Source organism: Oncorhynchus masou, chromosome 16, assembly GCF_036934945.1.
Source record: "Oncorhynchus masou masou isolate Uvic2021 chromosome 16, UVic_Omas_1.1, whole genome shotgun sequence".
Taxonomy (NCBI): Eukaryota; Metazoa; Chordata; class Actinopteri; order Salmoniformes; family Salmonidae; genus Oncorhynchus; species Oncorhynchus masou.
The window spans coordinates 9,327,043-9,339,197 of NC_088227.1; the positions used below are offsets into that span (position 1 = coordinate 9,327,043).

At 44.4% G+C, this 12,155-nt stretch overlaps 1 protein-coding gene across 2 annotated transcripts; it reads right to left on the minus strand.

The window, feature by feature from the left end:
• Positions 1–141: 141 nt before the first annotated feature.
• Positions 142–9,141, minus strand: LOC135557432 (CCAAT/enhancer-binding protein zeta-like). 2 transcript variants are annotated; one of them, XM_064990687.1, is made up of 17 exons: positions 8,936–9,141; positions 6,503–8,028; positions 5,144–5,375; positions 4,777–4,924; positions 4,291–4,379; positions 4,024–4,077; positions 3,725–3,827; positions 3,484–3,552; positions 3,325–3,391; positions 3,056–3,162; positions 2,866–2,932; positions 2,512–2,711; positions 2,328–2,345; positions 2,110–2,205; positions 1,957–2,021; positions 1,707–1,788; positions 142–1,314 (listed from the first exon to the last, which is right to left on the minus strand). In XM_064990687.1, the coding sequence occupies exons 1-17, from the start codon at positions 9,107–9,109 to the stop codon at positions 1,154–1,156; spliced, it is 3,258 nt and encodes a 1,085-aa protein (XP_064846759.1). In that variant the 5' UTR covers positions 9,110–9,141; the 3' UTR covers positions 142–1,153. The 2 variants fall into 2 exon arrangements, with proteins under 2 accessions (XP_064846759.1, XP_064846758.1); XM_064990686.1 differs by having other exon boundaries at positions 2,310–2,345.
• Between the last annotated feature and the right edge of the window lie 3,014 nt (positions 9,142–12,155).

Below are 12,155 nucleotides of genomic sequence, written 5' to 3' on the forward strand. Positions count from 1 at the left end.
TTCGCCGAGTTGGACCTCCGATTGAAGGCATTGTGATAGGAAAGACGGAGAATCTCACAAAGCCTAAGTGGCCCAGACCCTTTGGCACTGTTAGCAAAGAGACTGTTCAAAGGAGTAGTACTACTTGAAGTGACAGGTGTGCTGGGTGCTTATGGTCTTTTATTATTACAAGAGGTACACAAGTCATGTTAACATTTACATTTTATATAGAAATGACATTTGCCATGTACACTGACTATCTTGGGCTATGTACACCGTTGCTTTGTAACAAAATGTTCATTTATTTTTTATTTCAGAAACAGTATGAACAACATGCTTCTCTCTGTTCTGGAGGGTACGGGCTGTAGACAGTTCATAAACTTGAAGAATCGTTCAAATTCCAAACCGCACAGCAATTAAAATCGGCACCAAATAAAACGTTTCATCTCCAGTAACAATTATTACAGATCAGACATAGTATGCTAATGTTTTCATTTTGTATTTACCTTGTATAAACCTATACAAAATATTGAACCGAGTTGAAATGTCAATACAGAGAATATGGCGGTGTTTACACAGGCAGCCCAAGGTAACTTCAAAGCATGACAGCCCAATTATGGGTAAGAGCTGATCTGATTGGTCAATAGTTCAATTAGTGGAAAAATAATCAGAATCGGGCTGCCTGTGTAAACGCAGCCTACTTGATTTTACACAGGCATGAAGTAGTTTCTCCAATGATCGGTAGAACAAACCAGGAACTGTCAACAGGTATAGATAAAGGCAATACAGTTTGCACTAATGAACACACCCCTGGCATGTCACCCACTTGCTCTCAAATCCCATTAAGCCTGGCATATTCGTTGGACTTCTAATAAACTGGAGACATAATAATAGTGTTAGGCTGCATTCACGCAGGCAGCCTAACTCTGACCCCCCCACACTAATTTGTCTTTTGACCAATCACATCAAATCTTTCAGAGCTGGTTAGTCAACAGACCAATTAGTGTAAAAAATAATAATCTGAATTCGGCTGCCTGTGTGAATGCAGCCTAAAACACCATCACTTTGTCTGTCCAACGAATATCCCAGGGTTTATGGGATTCGAGAGCAAGACCTTGAAAGATTGTTCCAAGAAGGTGTAGAGCATGAACACAAACGTAAGTGATCTTGATTACTACTTCTTGAAAGTATTTCTGCCAGCCCTTGATTTGCCAAATGGTGGCTTGCCAAACTGTTTCTTCTTGTTAAACATGGCCTTCTTCTTCCGTAGGGTCTTGACATCTCTACCTCGGACCCAATCGTCTCTCTGGGCCTCCCACTTGAGCTGCCTGACACCTGGGGGAGAAGAGCAACTTACTCTGCATCCTCTACTAAAGTTTGGTCATCTACTGTATTCAACAACCTGTTTGATATGAAATGTACCCTGACATGGACTGAATTCAGTACTGTCTTAGGGTTGGTTAACTGTTAATCTCTCAAGCATGATGGAGCTATCTATTTTGTGCAACTTTGATAGGAACATTAGTGACTGAATGTGCTCCAAACTGCTGTGAAGTTACTGACTCTCTCCATGTGGATATGCTGTAGTTTTTAAGCTAGTATCTAGCCAACTGAGTAAAGTCATTTATACAATTTGGCTTTTTTCTTCTTCTGTCAGGTGACACTAACTGTAGTATTCAATAAGACATGGGACATGTTTAATAGACTGTATTTAAGCCAAGGCTTACCTGCTTTGTCTTTGTTGGCCATGGCATTCATGCCGATGTTGTCAAACTTTGAGCCAGCATTTTCATCCAACATAAATCCAAACTGGGAAAAAAATTAGACAGACATTTAGCATTCAGTGATATCCTTTTAGTTTCATTACAAGAAACTCTTCAACAAACTGACGGGTAGCATAACCGTAATAGGATAGCCACCAGCACGCCAACTTAACATTGGGAGATATGAGAAATATGATAGGCATGACCATCTCACCTCTTCAGCAGATGCAAACATGGCTGTGTCCTTCTTTCCTTTGTGTTTCTTCCCTGGTTTGGAACCTACAAATGGAAGAATGTCAGATAAGATTCTACACTTCTAAATGAGACTCAGAGCAGTTCAACAGTACACAGAGCCCCAGCTACTAACCTAGAGACCCAGTGTAGTTAAGATCCTCTGATGCCTTCCTCTTGCTCTTTTTAGAACCTGGAGTGATGTTTGGAACCTCCATCTCATCATCAGAATCTTGAGGGGAAAACAATATTTTTGAAGAGTCAACTTTTTAATAGCCATTCAAAATTATGCCCTTTTCAAAGTAATTTATGTTAAGAAAATTGACTTAAAATTACCACCAAAAGCAAAATCACCATCATCAAGTTCTGGAACTGAAAGAGACAAGAAATTAGAGTAAAGTCTGCACTCGTGGAGGCATGGGCGAGTGGGACTTTTCACCATATTTCATAAACCAGTCATTTCATTTCAAACAAGTCAAGGGAAGTGAACAATTGCACACTTTGGGAGGAAGGAGAGATAATTGGGACATAAACATACCTTCCTCATTATCATCATCCTCCCCAGCAGGGTCCATGAAGGCCCCTCCCTCCTCCTCCAGTTCATCTCCAAAGTCCTCCTCGTCCATACTGCCAAGGGACACCTCCTCATCATCCAGATCATCATCCAAGTCATCATCCAGGTCCGACTCATCCTCATCTCCACCCTTCTTCCCCTTCTTAGATTTGGTCTTAACATTGCTGCAACATGCACAAACAAAATGTCAGATATCATTCAGTATAAAAAAATCAAATAAAAAAATCACTGGGAACCATTTCAATGCCAGGTTTGATAGGTGTACACATGAATCACTGATGATATCTGAATGCAAAATTTTATCAAACTTGTACTTACCCTGCAAAGTCCAGGTCTGTTTCATCAATTGGCAAGTCAGTGAAGTAACTGTCTCCCTCGTATGAATCTGGATAGGGCGAGAAGGCAACCAAAAATGAGTCAACCAAAGATGAGCCTGAAGTATGATATACATTGACCTATTTCCTGAATTTTGGCCAATAACAGTTTATTTCAGAGTCCTTGAACTTACCGAGCAGAGTCTCAAACTCATCATCGTCCACGTCCTCCACACTCTCGTTATCTCCATCTCCTCGCGGCCGACGCAGTGCCTTCTCCGCTTCTCGTTTCTTGAAGAACCTAGCGTGGGGAACAGGGCATTTAAAGACAGCCCAGAACTTGAGTCACTCAAACAATGGACCATTACATTTTCTTTGTTGCCTTATTCACAATATATACATATATTTTTTTAATCTGACAGTGTTACTCAAAAGGTCCGTCTGTATAATCATTGTTACTCACCGATAGAAGAAGACCTCATCCACAGGAATCTGACTCTCCTTATTGGACAGGAACTCCTCACAGTTCACTGAGAGATGGGAGAAAGAAGACTTGCCTTACTTCTGCTCAATAAAGCGACCCCTTTATCATCCTTTATAGTGATTCAAAAGAGACACTCACCAGGTAAATTGTGGATGTTATTCATGGTCAGCTTCTTTTTGGGCTGCATAACTGTAGCGTCTGTGTTTTCTGTGAATGATTGAGATGAAAACAGTTTCAACCAAGACAAAAAGGTAGGGTGAATAACTGATTTGGGGAATGAACTGAGACCAGACAGTTGACTAATAATGCGAACCGGGCAATGAAATGCATTTCTGGTGGACTGAGAGAAAAAGGCAACTGAAAATGTTGGAAATATTACGTTTGCCCGTCAGTTGCTTGGGATTCCTGAAGACGAAGCGATCCAAGAACTTGCTGAGAGTAAAGTCCTGGAGAGGGTCTCCTGTGTAGTTGATGAACTCTCCCTGAGGACATGATGCAGAGGGGAAAGGGATGAATTAAACACAGAAAAACTCAAGTGGGAGTCAGAAGGATAGTGAGGGCTAGCCCTGATACCCACTTGGGCCCATTGCTAAACAGGCAACTTCTTTGTATGAAGCTTTTGGTAATAAGCACAAAGTTTCCCCAAACATATAAAAAAAAGAAAAAAGTTCATTTTACCTGTAGGATTGTCTTGGCGAACAGTGACACTGATGGGTGGAAATGTGCAGAGAGCTGAGGGGGAAAGACAAGATGTAAAATAACAACATAAGTGGATTCTCCTATGGTACATCCTTTTCTCAAGCAAGCCCGTAACACAGAGCACCTTTCTCTCGTCACACAACGACTGCGTCCCAAATGGCGCCCTTATTATCTAGTGCAATATTGGCCCTGGTCAAAAGTAGTGCACTATATGGGGAAAAGGGTTCCACCTGGGATGAGGCTCACCCTTTGCAGCTCCCATAACGTGGTGTGGTCAGCCCCACAGAACAGGGGGTTCCTGTGTAACGGGTCGTAGGTATCCATACTCTTCCCACCTGGACAACAAAAGAACGAGTATGCATGAAGAGGGGGAAAGATGACCACTGAATATACAGGAGTCACAATCAAAACATAATTACATTACAACACAAATGTTTACAGTTTTATTTGATTTATTTTACCTTTATTTTACTAGGCAAGTCAGTTAAGAACAAATTCTTATTTTCAATGACGGCCTAGGAACAGTGCCTGTTCAGGGGCAGAACGACAGATTTTCTTTACCTTGTCAGCTCGGGGATTTGAACACGAAACCTTTCGGTTACTAGTCCAATGCTCGAACCACTAGGCTACCCCACAATAATAAATGCATTTATAAGTATCTGGGTGTAGGATTTCCCCAAATATGTGAATTGAAAATAATGTTAAGGGGGTGGTCTTAATAATAAATCTCACCATCAATGTTTTGGTGATGTACCCACGACGATGCAGTGGGCTTCGGAATGATCTCACGCTGACCTTCCTCCACCTTATCTGCATCTACAAACCTCTCCTCATCATCCTCTTCTTCCTTAAGATCTTTGAAATTCTCCTCTTCACCATCCTGCAATCATATCATAATATGTGAGATCAAGTGACATGATGACAAAAATCATTAGAATAAATTAATCTAATGGCTGGTTTCCCAAATATAGATTAAGTCTAGTCCTGGACTAGTGTTAGACTGTGCCTGGGAAACTTTCCCCAAGAGTTCCATTATGTGATTGTGCACAATATAAAAATAACTAGTACTTTATGCTGATGTCATTGAGCTTGGCCTTACCCCACACTCCTGCAGCAGCAGCTTGAGGCCTGGTTTGGCCTTCATGACCTCTGATACAAGGAAGAGAGCCCCGCAGGCAAATGTAGGGTTCTGCTCACAGCTGACCTGCAGCAGCCTCTTCACAAAGCCCTTGACCCGCCGCAGGACGATGTCTGCCTTCAGAGACTTGTACAGCAGGTTGAGGAACATACTCTGCCTGGAGCACAGAGTCAGACCTGGGTCCATGAGCTTCCTGTAAACCAGAAAACATAGATGCTTCAATCAAACATCATGATCATTGTATACTAAACAAAAATATAAAACGCAACATGTAAAGGGTTGGTCCCATGTTTCATGAGATGAGTTGGTAGAGCATGGCGCTTGCAACGCCAGGATTGTGGGTTTGATTCCCACAGGGGACCAGTACGAAAAATAACAAAAATGCAAGCACTCACTGCTGTAAGTCACTCTGGATAAGTGTCTCCTAAATGACTCAAATGTCAAATAAAAGATCTCAGAAATGTTCCATATGCACTGAAAAGCTTATTTCGCTCAGATTTTGTGCAAAAATATGTTTACATCCCTGTGAGCATTTCTCCTTTAAAAGATCATTGATTTACCTGACAGGTGTGTCATATCAAGAAGATGATTAAACAGCATGATCATTACAGAGGTGCACCTTGTGCTAGGGACAATAAAAGGCCACCCTAAAGTGTTCAGTTGTCACAACACAATGCCACAGATGTCTCAAGTCTCGAGGGAGCATGAAATCGACATGACAGCAGGAATGTCCACCAGAGCTGCTTCCAGAGACATTGTTTTTGAGAATGAGGCAGTACGTCCAACTGGCCTCACAACCACAGACCACGTGTAACTACGCCAGCCCAGGACCGCCACATCTGGCTTCTTACCCTGCGAGATCATCTGAGACCAGTCACCCTGACAGCTGATGAAACTGAGGAGTATTTCTGTCTCTAATGAAGCCACTGAGGGGAAAAATGTATTCTGATTGGCTGGGCTTGGCTCCCAAGTGGGTGGGCATATGCTCTCCCAGGCCCACCCTTGGTGGCGCTCCTGCCGAGTCATGTGAATCCATAGATTAAGGCCTACTGAATTTATTTCAATTGACTAATTTCCTTATATGAACTGTAACTCAGTAAACTTGTTGTGTATATTGTTGTTCAGTACAGTCAACAGTATGTTTACTATAACACTAAGAAAGTGCAAAATGAGGTCCCATGACCAAATACTATCAAGTTAGTATAAATTAGACAACTATTAAGAAACAGACAACAAATTCACATTTTTTGGGGACAGGACTTGATACAACATACAGCCATTCTTCTTGATCACACCAGCAAGTCGAGAAGTGCCGTTTACCTGTAGAGAGCCACATAGTAGCGGTCTGAGACGATCTGCTGAGAGTCCATCACCTGGAAGAGCAGCATGAGAGCCTGGACGGCAGTGTTGAACTTTGCCAGGTGCACTACTTTAAACAGCGTGTCCAGCTGCTCCTTCACCTTCTCGTCCCCGGCCTTGGCGTAGGGATAGGCCCTGTTCACGCCCGACAGCAGGGCGCTCAGCATCTTGGACTCCACATCCTTCTTCTTAATGCAGGCTCGGAAGAAGGAGAAGTAGATGGAGATGAGTTTGCTGGCCAGCTCGGCCTCGTCGTGGCTCAGCAGCACCTGGTTGAGGAAGCACACGGCGTAGTACTGGGCCTTCAGGTTGATGTTGGGCCGGAACATGAGGCGCTCCACCTCGCTGCACACCACCGCCTTCATGTTGGGGTGCTTGTGCAGCAGGGTCTCCAGCAGGTACGAGGCCTTGGCTGCCGTCTTGTACTCAGGGTCTCCCAGCTTGTTGACCACCTGGATGAGAAGGGCCCTCTCCTGTTCGGGCCGGTTGAGCAGCAGCTCGTGGGCAGTGGCCAGAGATTTAGCCTTGGTGGTTGCCACCGTGTCGTGGGCGAGTTCGTCCAGGGCCACCACGAACTCGGCCACGTGGTACTTCAGAAGGTGCTCAAAGTACCACAGGACGAGGCGGCGGTCGCGCGCGTCCTTGTTCCCGCTCGCCTTCTGCTCCAGCTTGTCAAAGGGATGCTGGGCGAAGGTCCTGAGCTTGCGGTTCACTGGCAGCAGGTCAGACATGAAGAGCTCTCGGAGAGTGTCCAGAGCCATCAGCCCCTGTCTGCGACTTCCCTTCTTCTTCACCATGGAGACCAGGTTCTCCACATGCTCTATGCTCTGTACCGGGGCATCCTGGATCAGAACTGTCATGGCTGCCATCCTGTCAGCCAGTGTGCCTGCGGAGACCACATTTTTCATCCAGGCTGAGTTGGCCCCCTTCTGCATGTTCTTCTTGCTCTTGTAGAGCCCTGTCTCAGCCTCAAACAACTTTATAGCCAGGGCCTTGTACTGGGAGACTTGAGACTCATCCTGTGGGTTAGAGGTACCCTCTGCAGTGTACTCCAGGTCAAACCACTTGCCACCTGGTTTGATCAGAAGCAGCTGCCTCGGCTGAAACTCAAATACGTTGGCATTTAGTTTAGCTTTCTTTCCAGTGGCTGGGATGCTGGTTTTTGCTGCCTCTTTATTTTGCTTATTCTTTGTCTCCACTGTAGATGTGGCAGGCAGGTCCTTGCCTTTAGGCTCTGATTTGGGCTTCTGATCACCTGACTTGGCTTTCTTGGCATCAGCCTTTTTGCTCTCCTTTTGGCTCACCTCTGCCTTCTCTTCCTCTGTAGGCTCATCTGGGATAATCTGTTGGTCTTTGTATGAGCGGATGCCCAGCTTGGTGATGAATGTCTCCAACTCGCCAGGTTCAAGGTCATCTATGGCTCCTTTCTTTCCACCGTCGATCAGCTCATTCTCATCAATGATGGCGTCAAGCAGGGCAAAGTCAGCCTACACCAGCACAAGAAAAAAGCCAAGAGAAAAAGAGGTGATTGAACAGTCATGACTTGTCTGTGAACATTACCAAGTACAACCATTTGCAAGCAGCTAACGTTAGTTATATTGTACCTTGCCTGGAAACCCGACGTTGAATTGTATCGAATTCTACATCGAGCAGACATTTGCGATTGAATCTCACAGACCTCGAACAAGCCAGAATGAGTAAAATTATATTTTAACTTAGTTAACAGTTGTTCGTTCAGTTGGTCCTCTGTAATACAATATATCCACAGGTAACGTTAAGTCACAATTAAATCCACAACCGGACTTTGTGCGTCCGGTTGTGCGTCCAGAGTTCTATAACCTGAAGCATGCTCACAAAATGATAATACATGCAGGCCAAACATGTATACGTGCCGAACTTGTGCACATGTTTACATGGTTCTGCGAATGCTTCAGGGGATATTCATCTGAACGTACAATGAGCGCTTTGATACGGTGATTTAATTATACATTCCTGTGGATATAGAGTCTTGCATTCCTACTGTCAAAAGACCAACATCCGTAACAACCGGTAGAGTATGTTTAAATGTATATTTATTCAACATACTGGCGTGTAGAGGTCGTGAGAAGAAACTTTCCAGATCAAAAACACTCATTTTTGCACGACGTAGAATTCAATGCAATTAATCGTCGGGTTTCAAGGCAACTAGCTAGCTAAGTTAGCTACCTAGCATCATCGTCAATAACTACTGACAGTGCCAGATAAAGCGTAGCAAAGTCGAACAAATACAGAAAGCATTAACAGTTGAACAAACAGTTGATTCGATATTTTGGGAGACAATTGCACGTGTTTAGTGGTAGCAGCAGAATAAATGTGCTAGTTAGCATGAGGTGCTAGCCTCATAACGTTACTTACTCGGGTTCCACCCAAACGTAAAACCTCGTCCAAATTAAATTCGTCGTCCGGTTGAGGACCATCTCCATTGATTTCTTCTTCCTCATCTCCATCGTTGTCATTTTCAAACTCGTCCTTTACATTTACAAAATGTGTTTTGGCTAATGCCTTACGGTTCTTTCCTTTCGGTGCCATGCTGAAAGCAGCATGTAGAAAAATGACAGGACCTGGAAGGAAAGTGTGTACAGTAACTGCCTTTACAATCGTCGAAAGCAATTATTTGTGATCTTCATATCCAGTTTGATTTCAGAACAAGATTCGTGTGTTTTATTTTGTTATCCAAAACCACATGACTAGTAGTGTATAGGATTTTCTGGATTATATTTCTGATTTATATGTATCAAACAGGACTGTTTGAACTAAAGTTCAAAGTTCACAAGTCAATTTCATCCAATCAAAAGTTTTGTTACCGGCTTTGCAAAGAATGGGCGAGATAGTTTGCACATTCTAAACCATTCCATTTATCTGAAGTGAACTCTCACTCACCCGGGCCACCACGCTATGCAAAACAAACTAACCCAAATAATGTCCAATCAGAAATGTTGTTGGCGTAAGAAGGCGGATGTACAAGCACTTTTTGAGTGAGTTAATAAATAGGCCATAGTGGCGAAATTATTACAGTATCTCCAAATTAAACACTGGGGTGATAGATGTGCAGAAGATGAGTGTGCAAGTAGCGGTACTGGGGTGCAAAAGAGCAAAATAAATAACAATATGGTGATGAGGTAGTTGGATGGGCTATTTACAGATAGGCTATGTACAGGTGCAGGTGATTTGTGAGCTGCTCAGACAGCTGGTTCTTAAAGCTAGTGAGGGAGATATGAGTCTCCAGCTTCAGTAATTTTTGCAGTTTGTTCCAGTTATTGGCAGCAAAGAACTGGAAGGAAAGGCAGAATTGGCTTTGGGGGTGACCAGTGAAATATACCTACCGGAGCGTGTGCTGCGGGTGGGTGCTGCTATGGTGACCAGTAAGCTGAGATAAGGTGGGGCTTTACCCAGCAACGACTTATAGATGACCTGGAGCCAGTGGGTTTGGCGACGGATATGAAGCGAGGGCCAGCCAACGAGAGCATACAGGTCGCAGTGGTGGGTAGTATATGGGGCTTTGGTAACAAAACGGATGGCACTGTGATAGACTGCATCCAATTTGCTGAGTAGAGTGTTGGAGGCTATTTTGTAAATGACATTGCTGAAGTTAAGGATCGGTAGGATAGTCAGTTTTACTAGGGTATGTTTGGCAGCGTGAGTGAAGGATGCTTTGCTGCGAAATAGGAAGCCGATTCTAGGTTTAATTTTGCATTGGAGATGCTTAATGTGAGTCTGGAAGGAGAGTTTACAGTCTAACCAGACACCTAGGTATTTGTAGTTGTCCACATATTCTAAGTCAGAACCGTCCAGAGTAGTGATGCTGGACGGGTGGGTAGGTGTGGGCAGCGATCGGTTGAAGAGCATGCATTTAGTTTTGCTTGCATTTAAGAGCAGTTGGAGGCCACGGAAGGAGAGTTGTATGGCATTAACACTCGTCTGGAGGTTATTTAACACAGTGTCCAAAGAAGGGCCAGAAGTATACAGAATGGTGTTGTCTGGGTAGAGGTGGATCAGAGAATCGCCAGCAGCAAGAGTGACATCATTGATGTATACAGAGAAAAGAGTTGGCCCGCAGATTGAACCCTGTGGCACCCCCATAGAGACTGCCAGAGGTCCGGAAAACAGGCCCTCCGATTTGACACACTGAACACTATCAGAGAAGTAGTTGGTGAACCAGGCGAGGCAGTTGAGTCTGCTGATAAGAATGTGGTGATTGACAGAGTCGAAAGCCTTGGCCAGGTCGATGAATACAGCTGCACAGTATTGTCTCTCATCGATGGCGGTTATGATATTGTTTAGAACCTTGAGCGTGGCTGAGGTGTACCCATGACCAGCTCGGAAACAAGATTGCATAGCGGAGAAGGTACGGTGGGAATCGAAATGGTCGGTGATCTGTTTGTTAACTTGGCTTTTGAAGACCTTAGAAAGGCAGGGTAGGATAGATATGGGTCTAGAGTGTTTCACCCTTTGAAGAGGGGGATGACTGCGTCAGCTTTCCAAATTTTGGGGATCTCAGATGATACAAAAGAGAGGTTGAACAAGCTAGTAATAGGGGTTGCAACAATTTCAGTGAATAATTTTAGGAATAGAGGGTCCAGATTGTCTAGCCCTGCTGAATTGTAGGGGCCCAGATTTTGCAGCTCTTTCAGAACATCAGCTATCTAGATTTGGGCGAAGGAGAAATGGGGGAGGCTTGGGCAAGTTCTAGTGAGGGGTGCAGGGCTGTTGACCGGGGTAGCCAGGTGGAAAGCATGGCCAGCCGTAGAAAAACGCTGATTGAAATTCTCAATTATTGGGGATTTATCGGTGGTGACAGTGTTTCCTAGCCTCAGTGCAGTGGGCAGCTGGGAGGAGGTGCTCTTATTCTCCATGGACTTTAGTGTCCCAGAACATTTTGGAGTTAGTGCTACAGGATGCAAATTTCTGTTTGAAAAAGCTAGCCTTTGCTTTCCTAACTGCCTATCGCGGGGGCTATTTGATGCTAATGCTGTACGCCACAGAATGTTTTTGTGCTGGTCAAGGGCAGTCAGGTCTGGAGTGAACCAAGGGCTGTATCTGTTCCTGGTCCAACATTTTTTGAATGGGGCATGCTTATTTAGGATGGTGAGGAAAGCACTTTTAAAGAATAACCAGGCATCCTCTATTGATGGAATGAGGTCAATATCCTCCCAGGATACCCAGGCTAGGTCGATTAGAAAGGCCTGCTCGCTGAAGTGTTTTAGGGAGTGTTTGACAGTGATGAGGGTTGGTTGCTTGACCGCAGACCCATTACGGACGCAGGCAATGAGGCAGTGATTGCTGAGATCCTGGTTGAAGACAGCAGAGGTGTATTTGGAGGGCAGGTTGGTTAGGATGATATCGATGAGTATGCACGTGTTTACGGATTTGGGGTTGTACCTGGTGGGTTCATTGATAATTTGTGTGAGATTGAGGGCATCAAGCTCAGATTGTAGGATGGCTGGGGTGTTAAGCATGTCCCAGTTTAGGTCACCTAACTTCACAAGCTCTGAAGATAGATGGGGGGGCATTCAATTCACATATGGTGTCCAGGGGACAGCTGGGGGTAGAAGGTGGTCTATAGCAAGCGGCAACG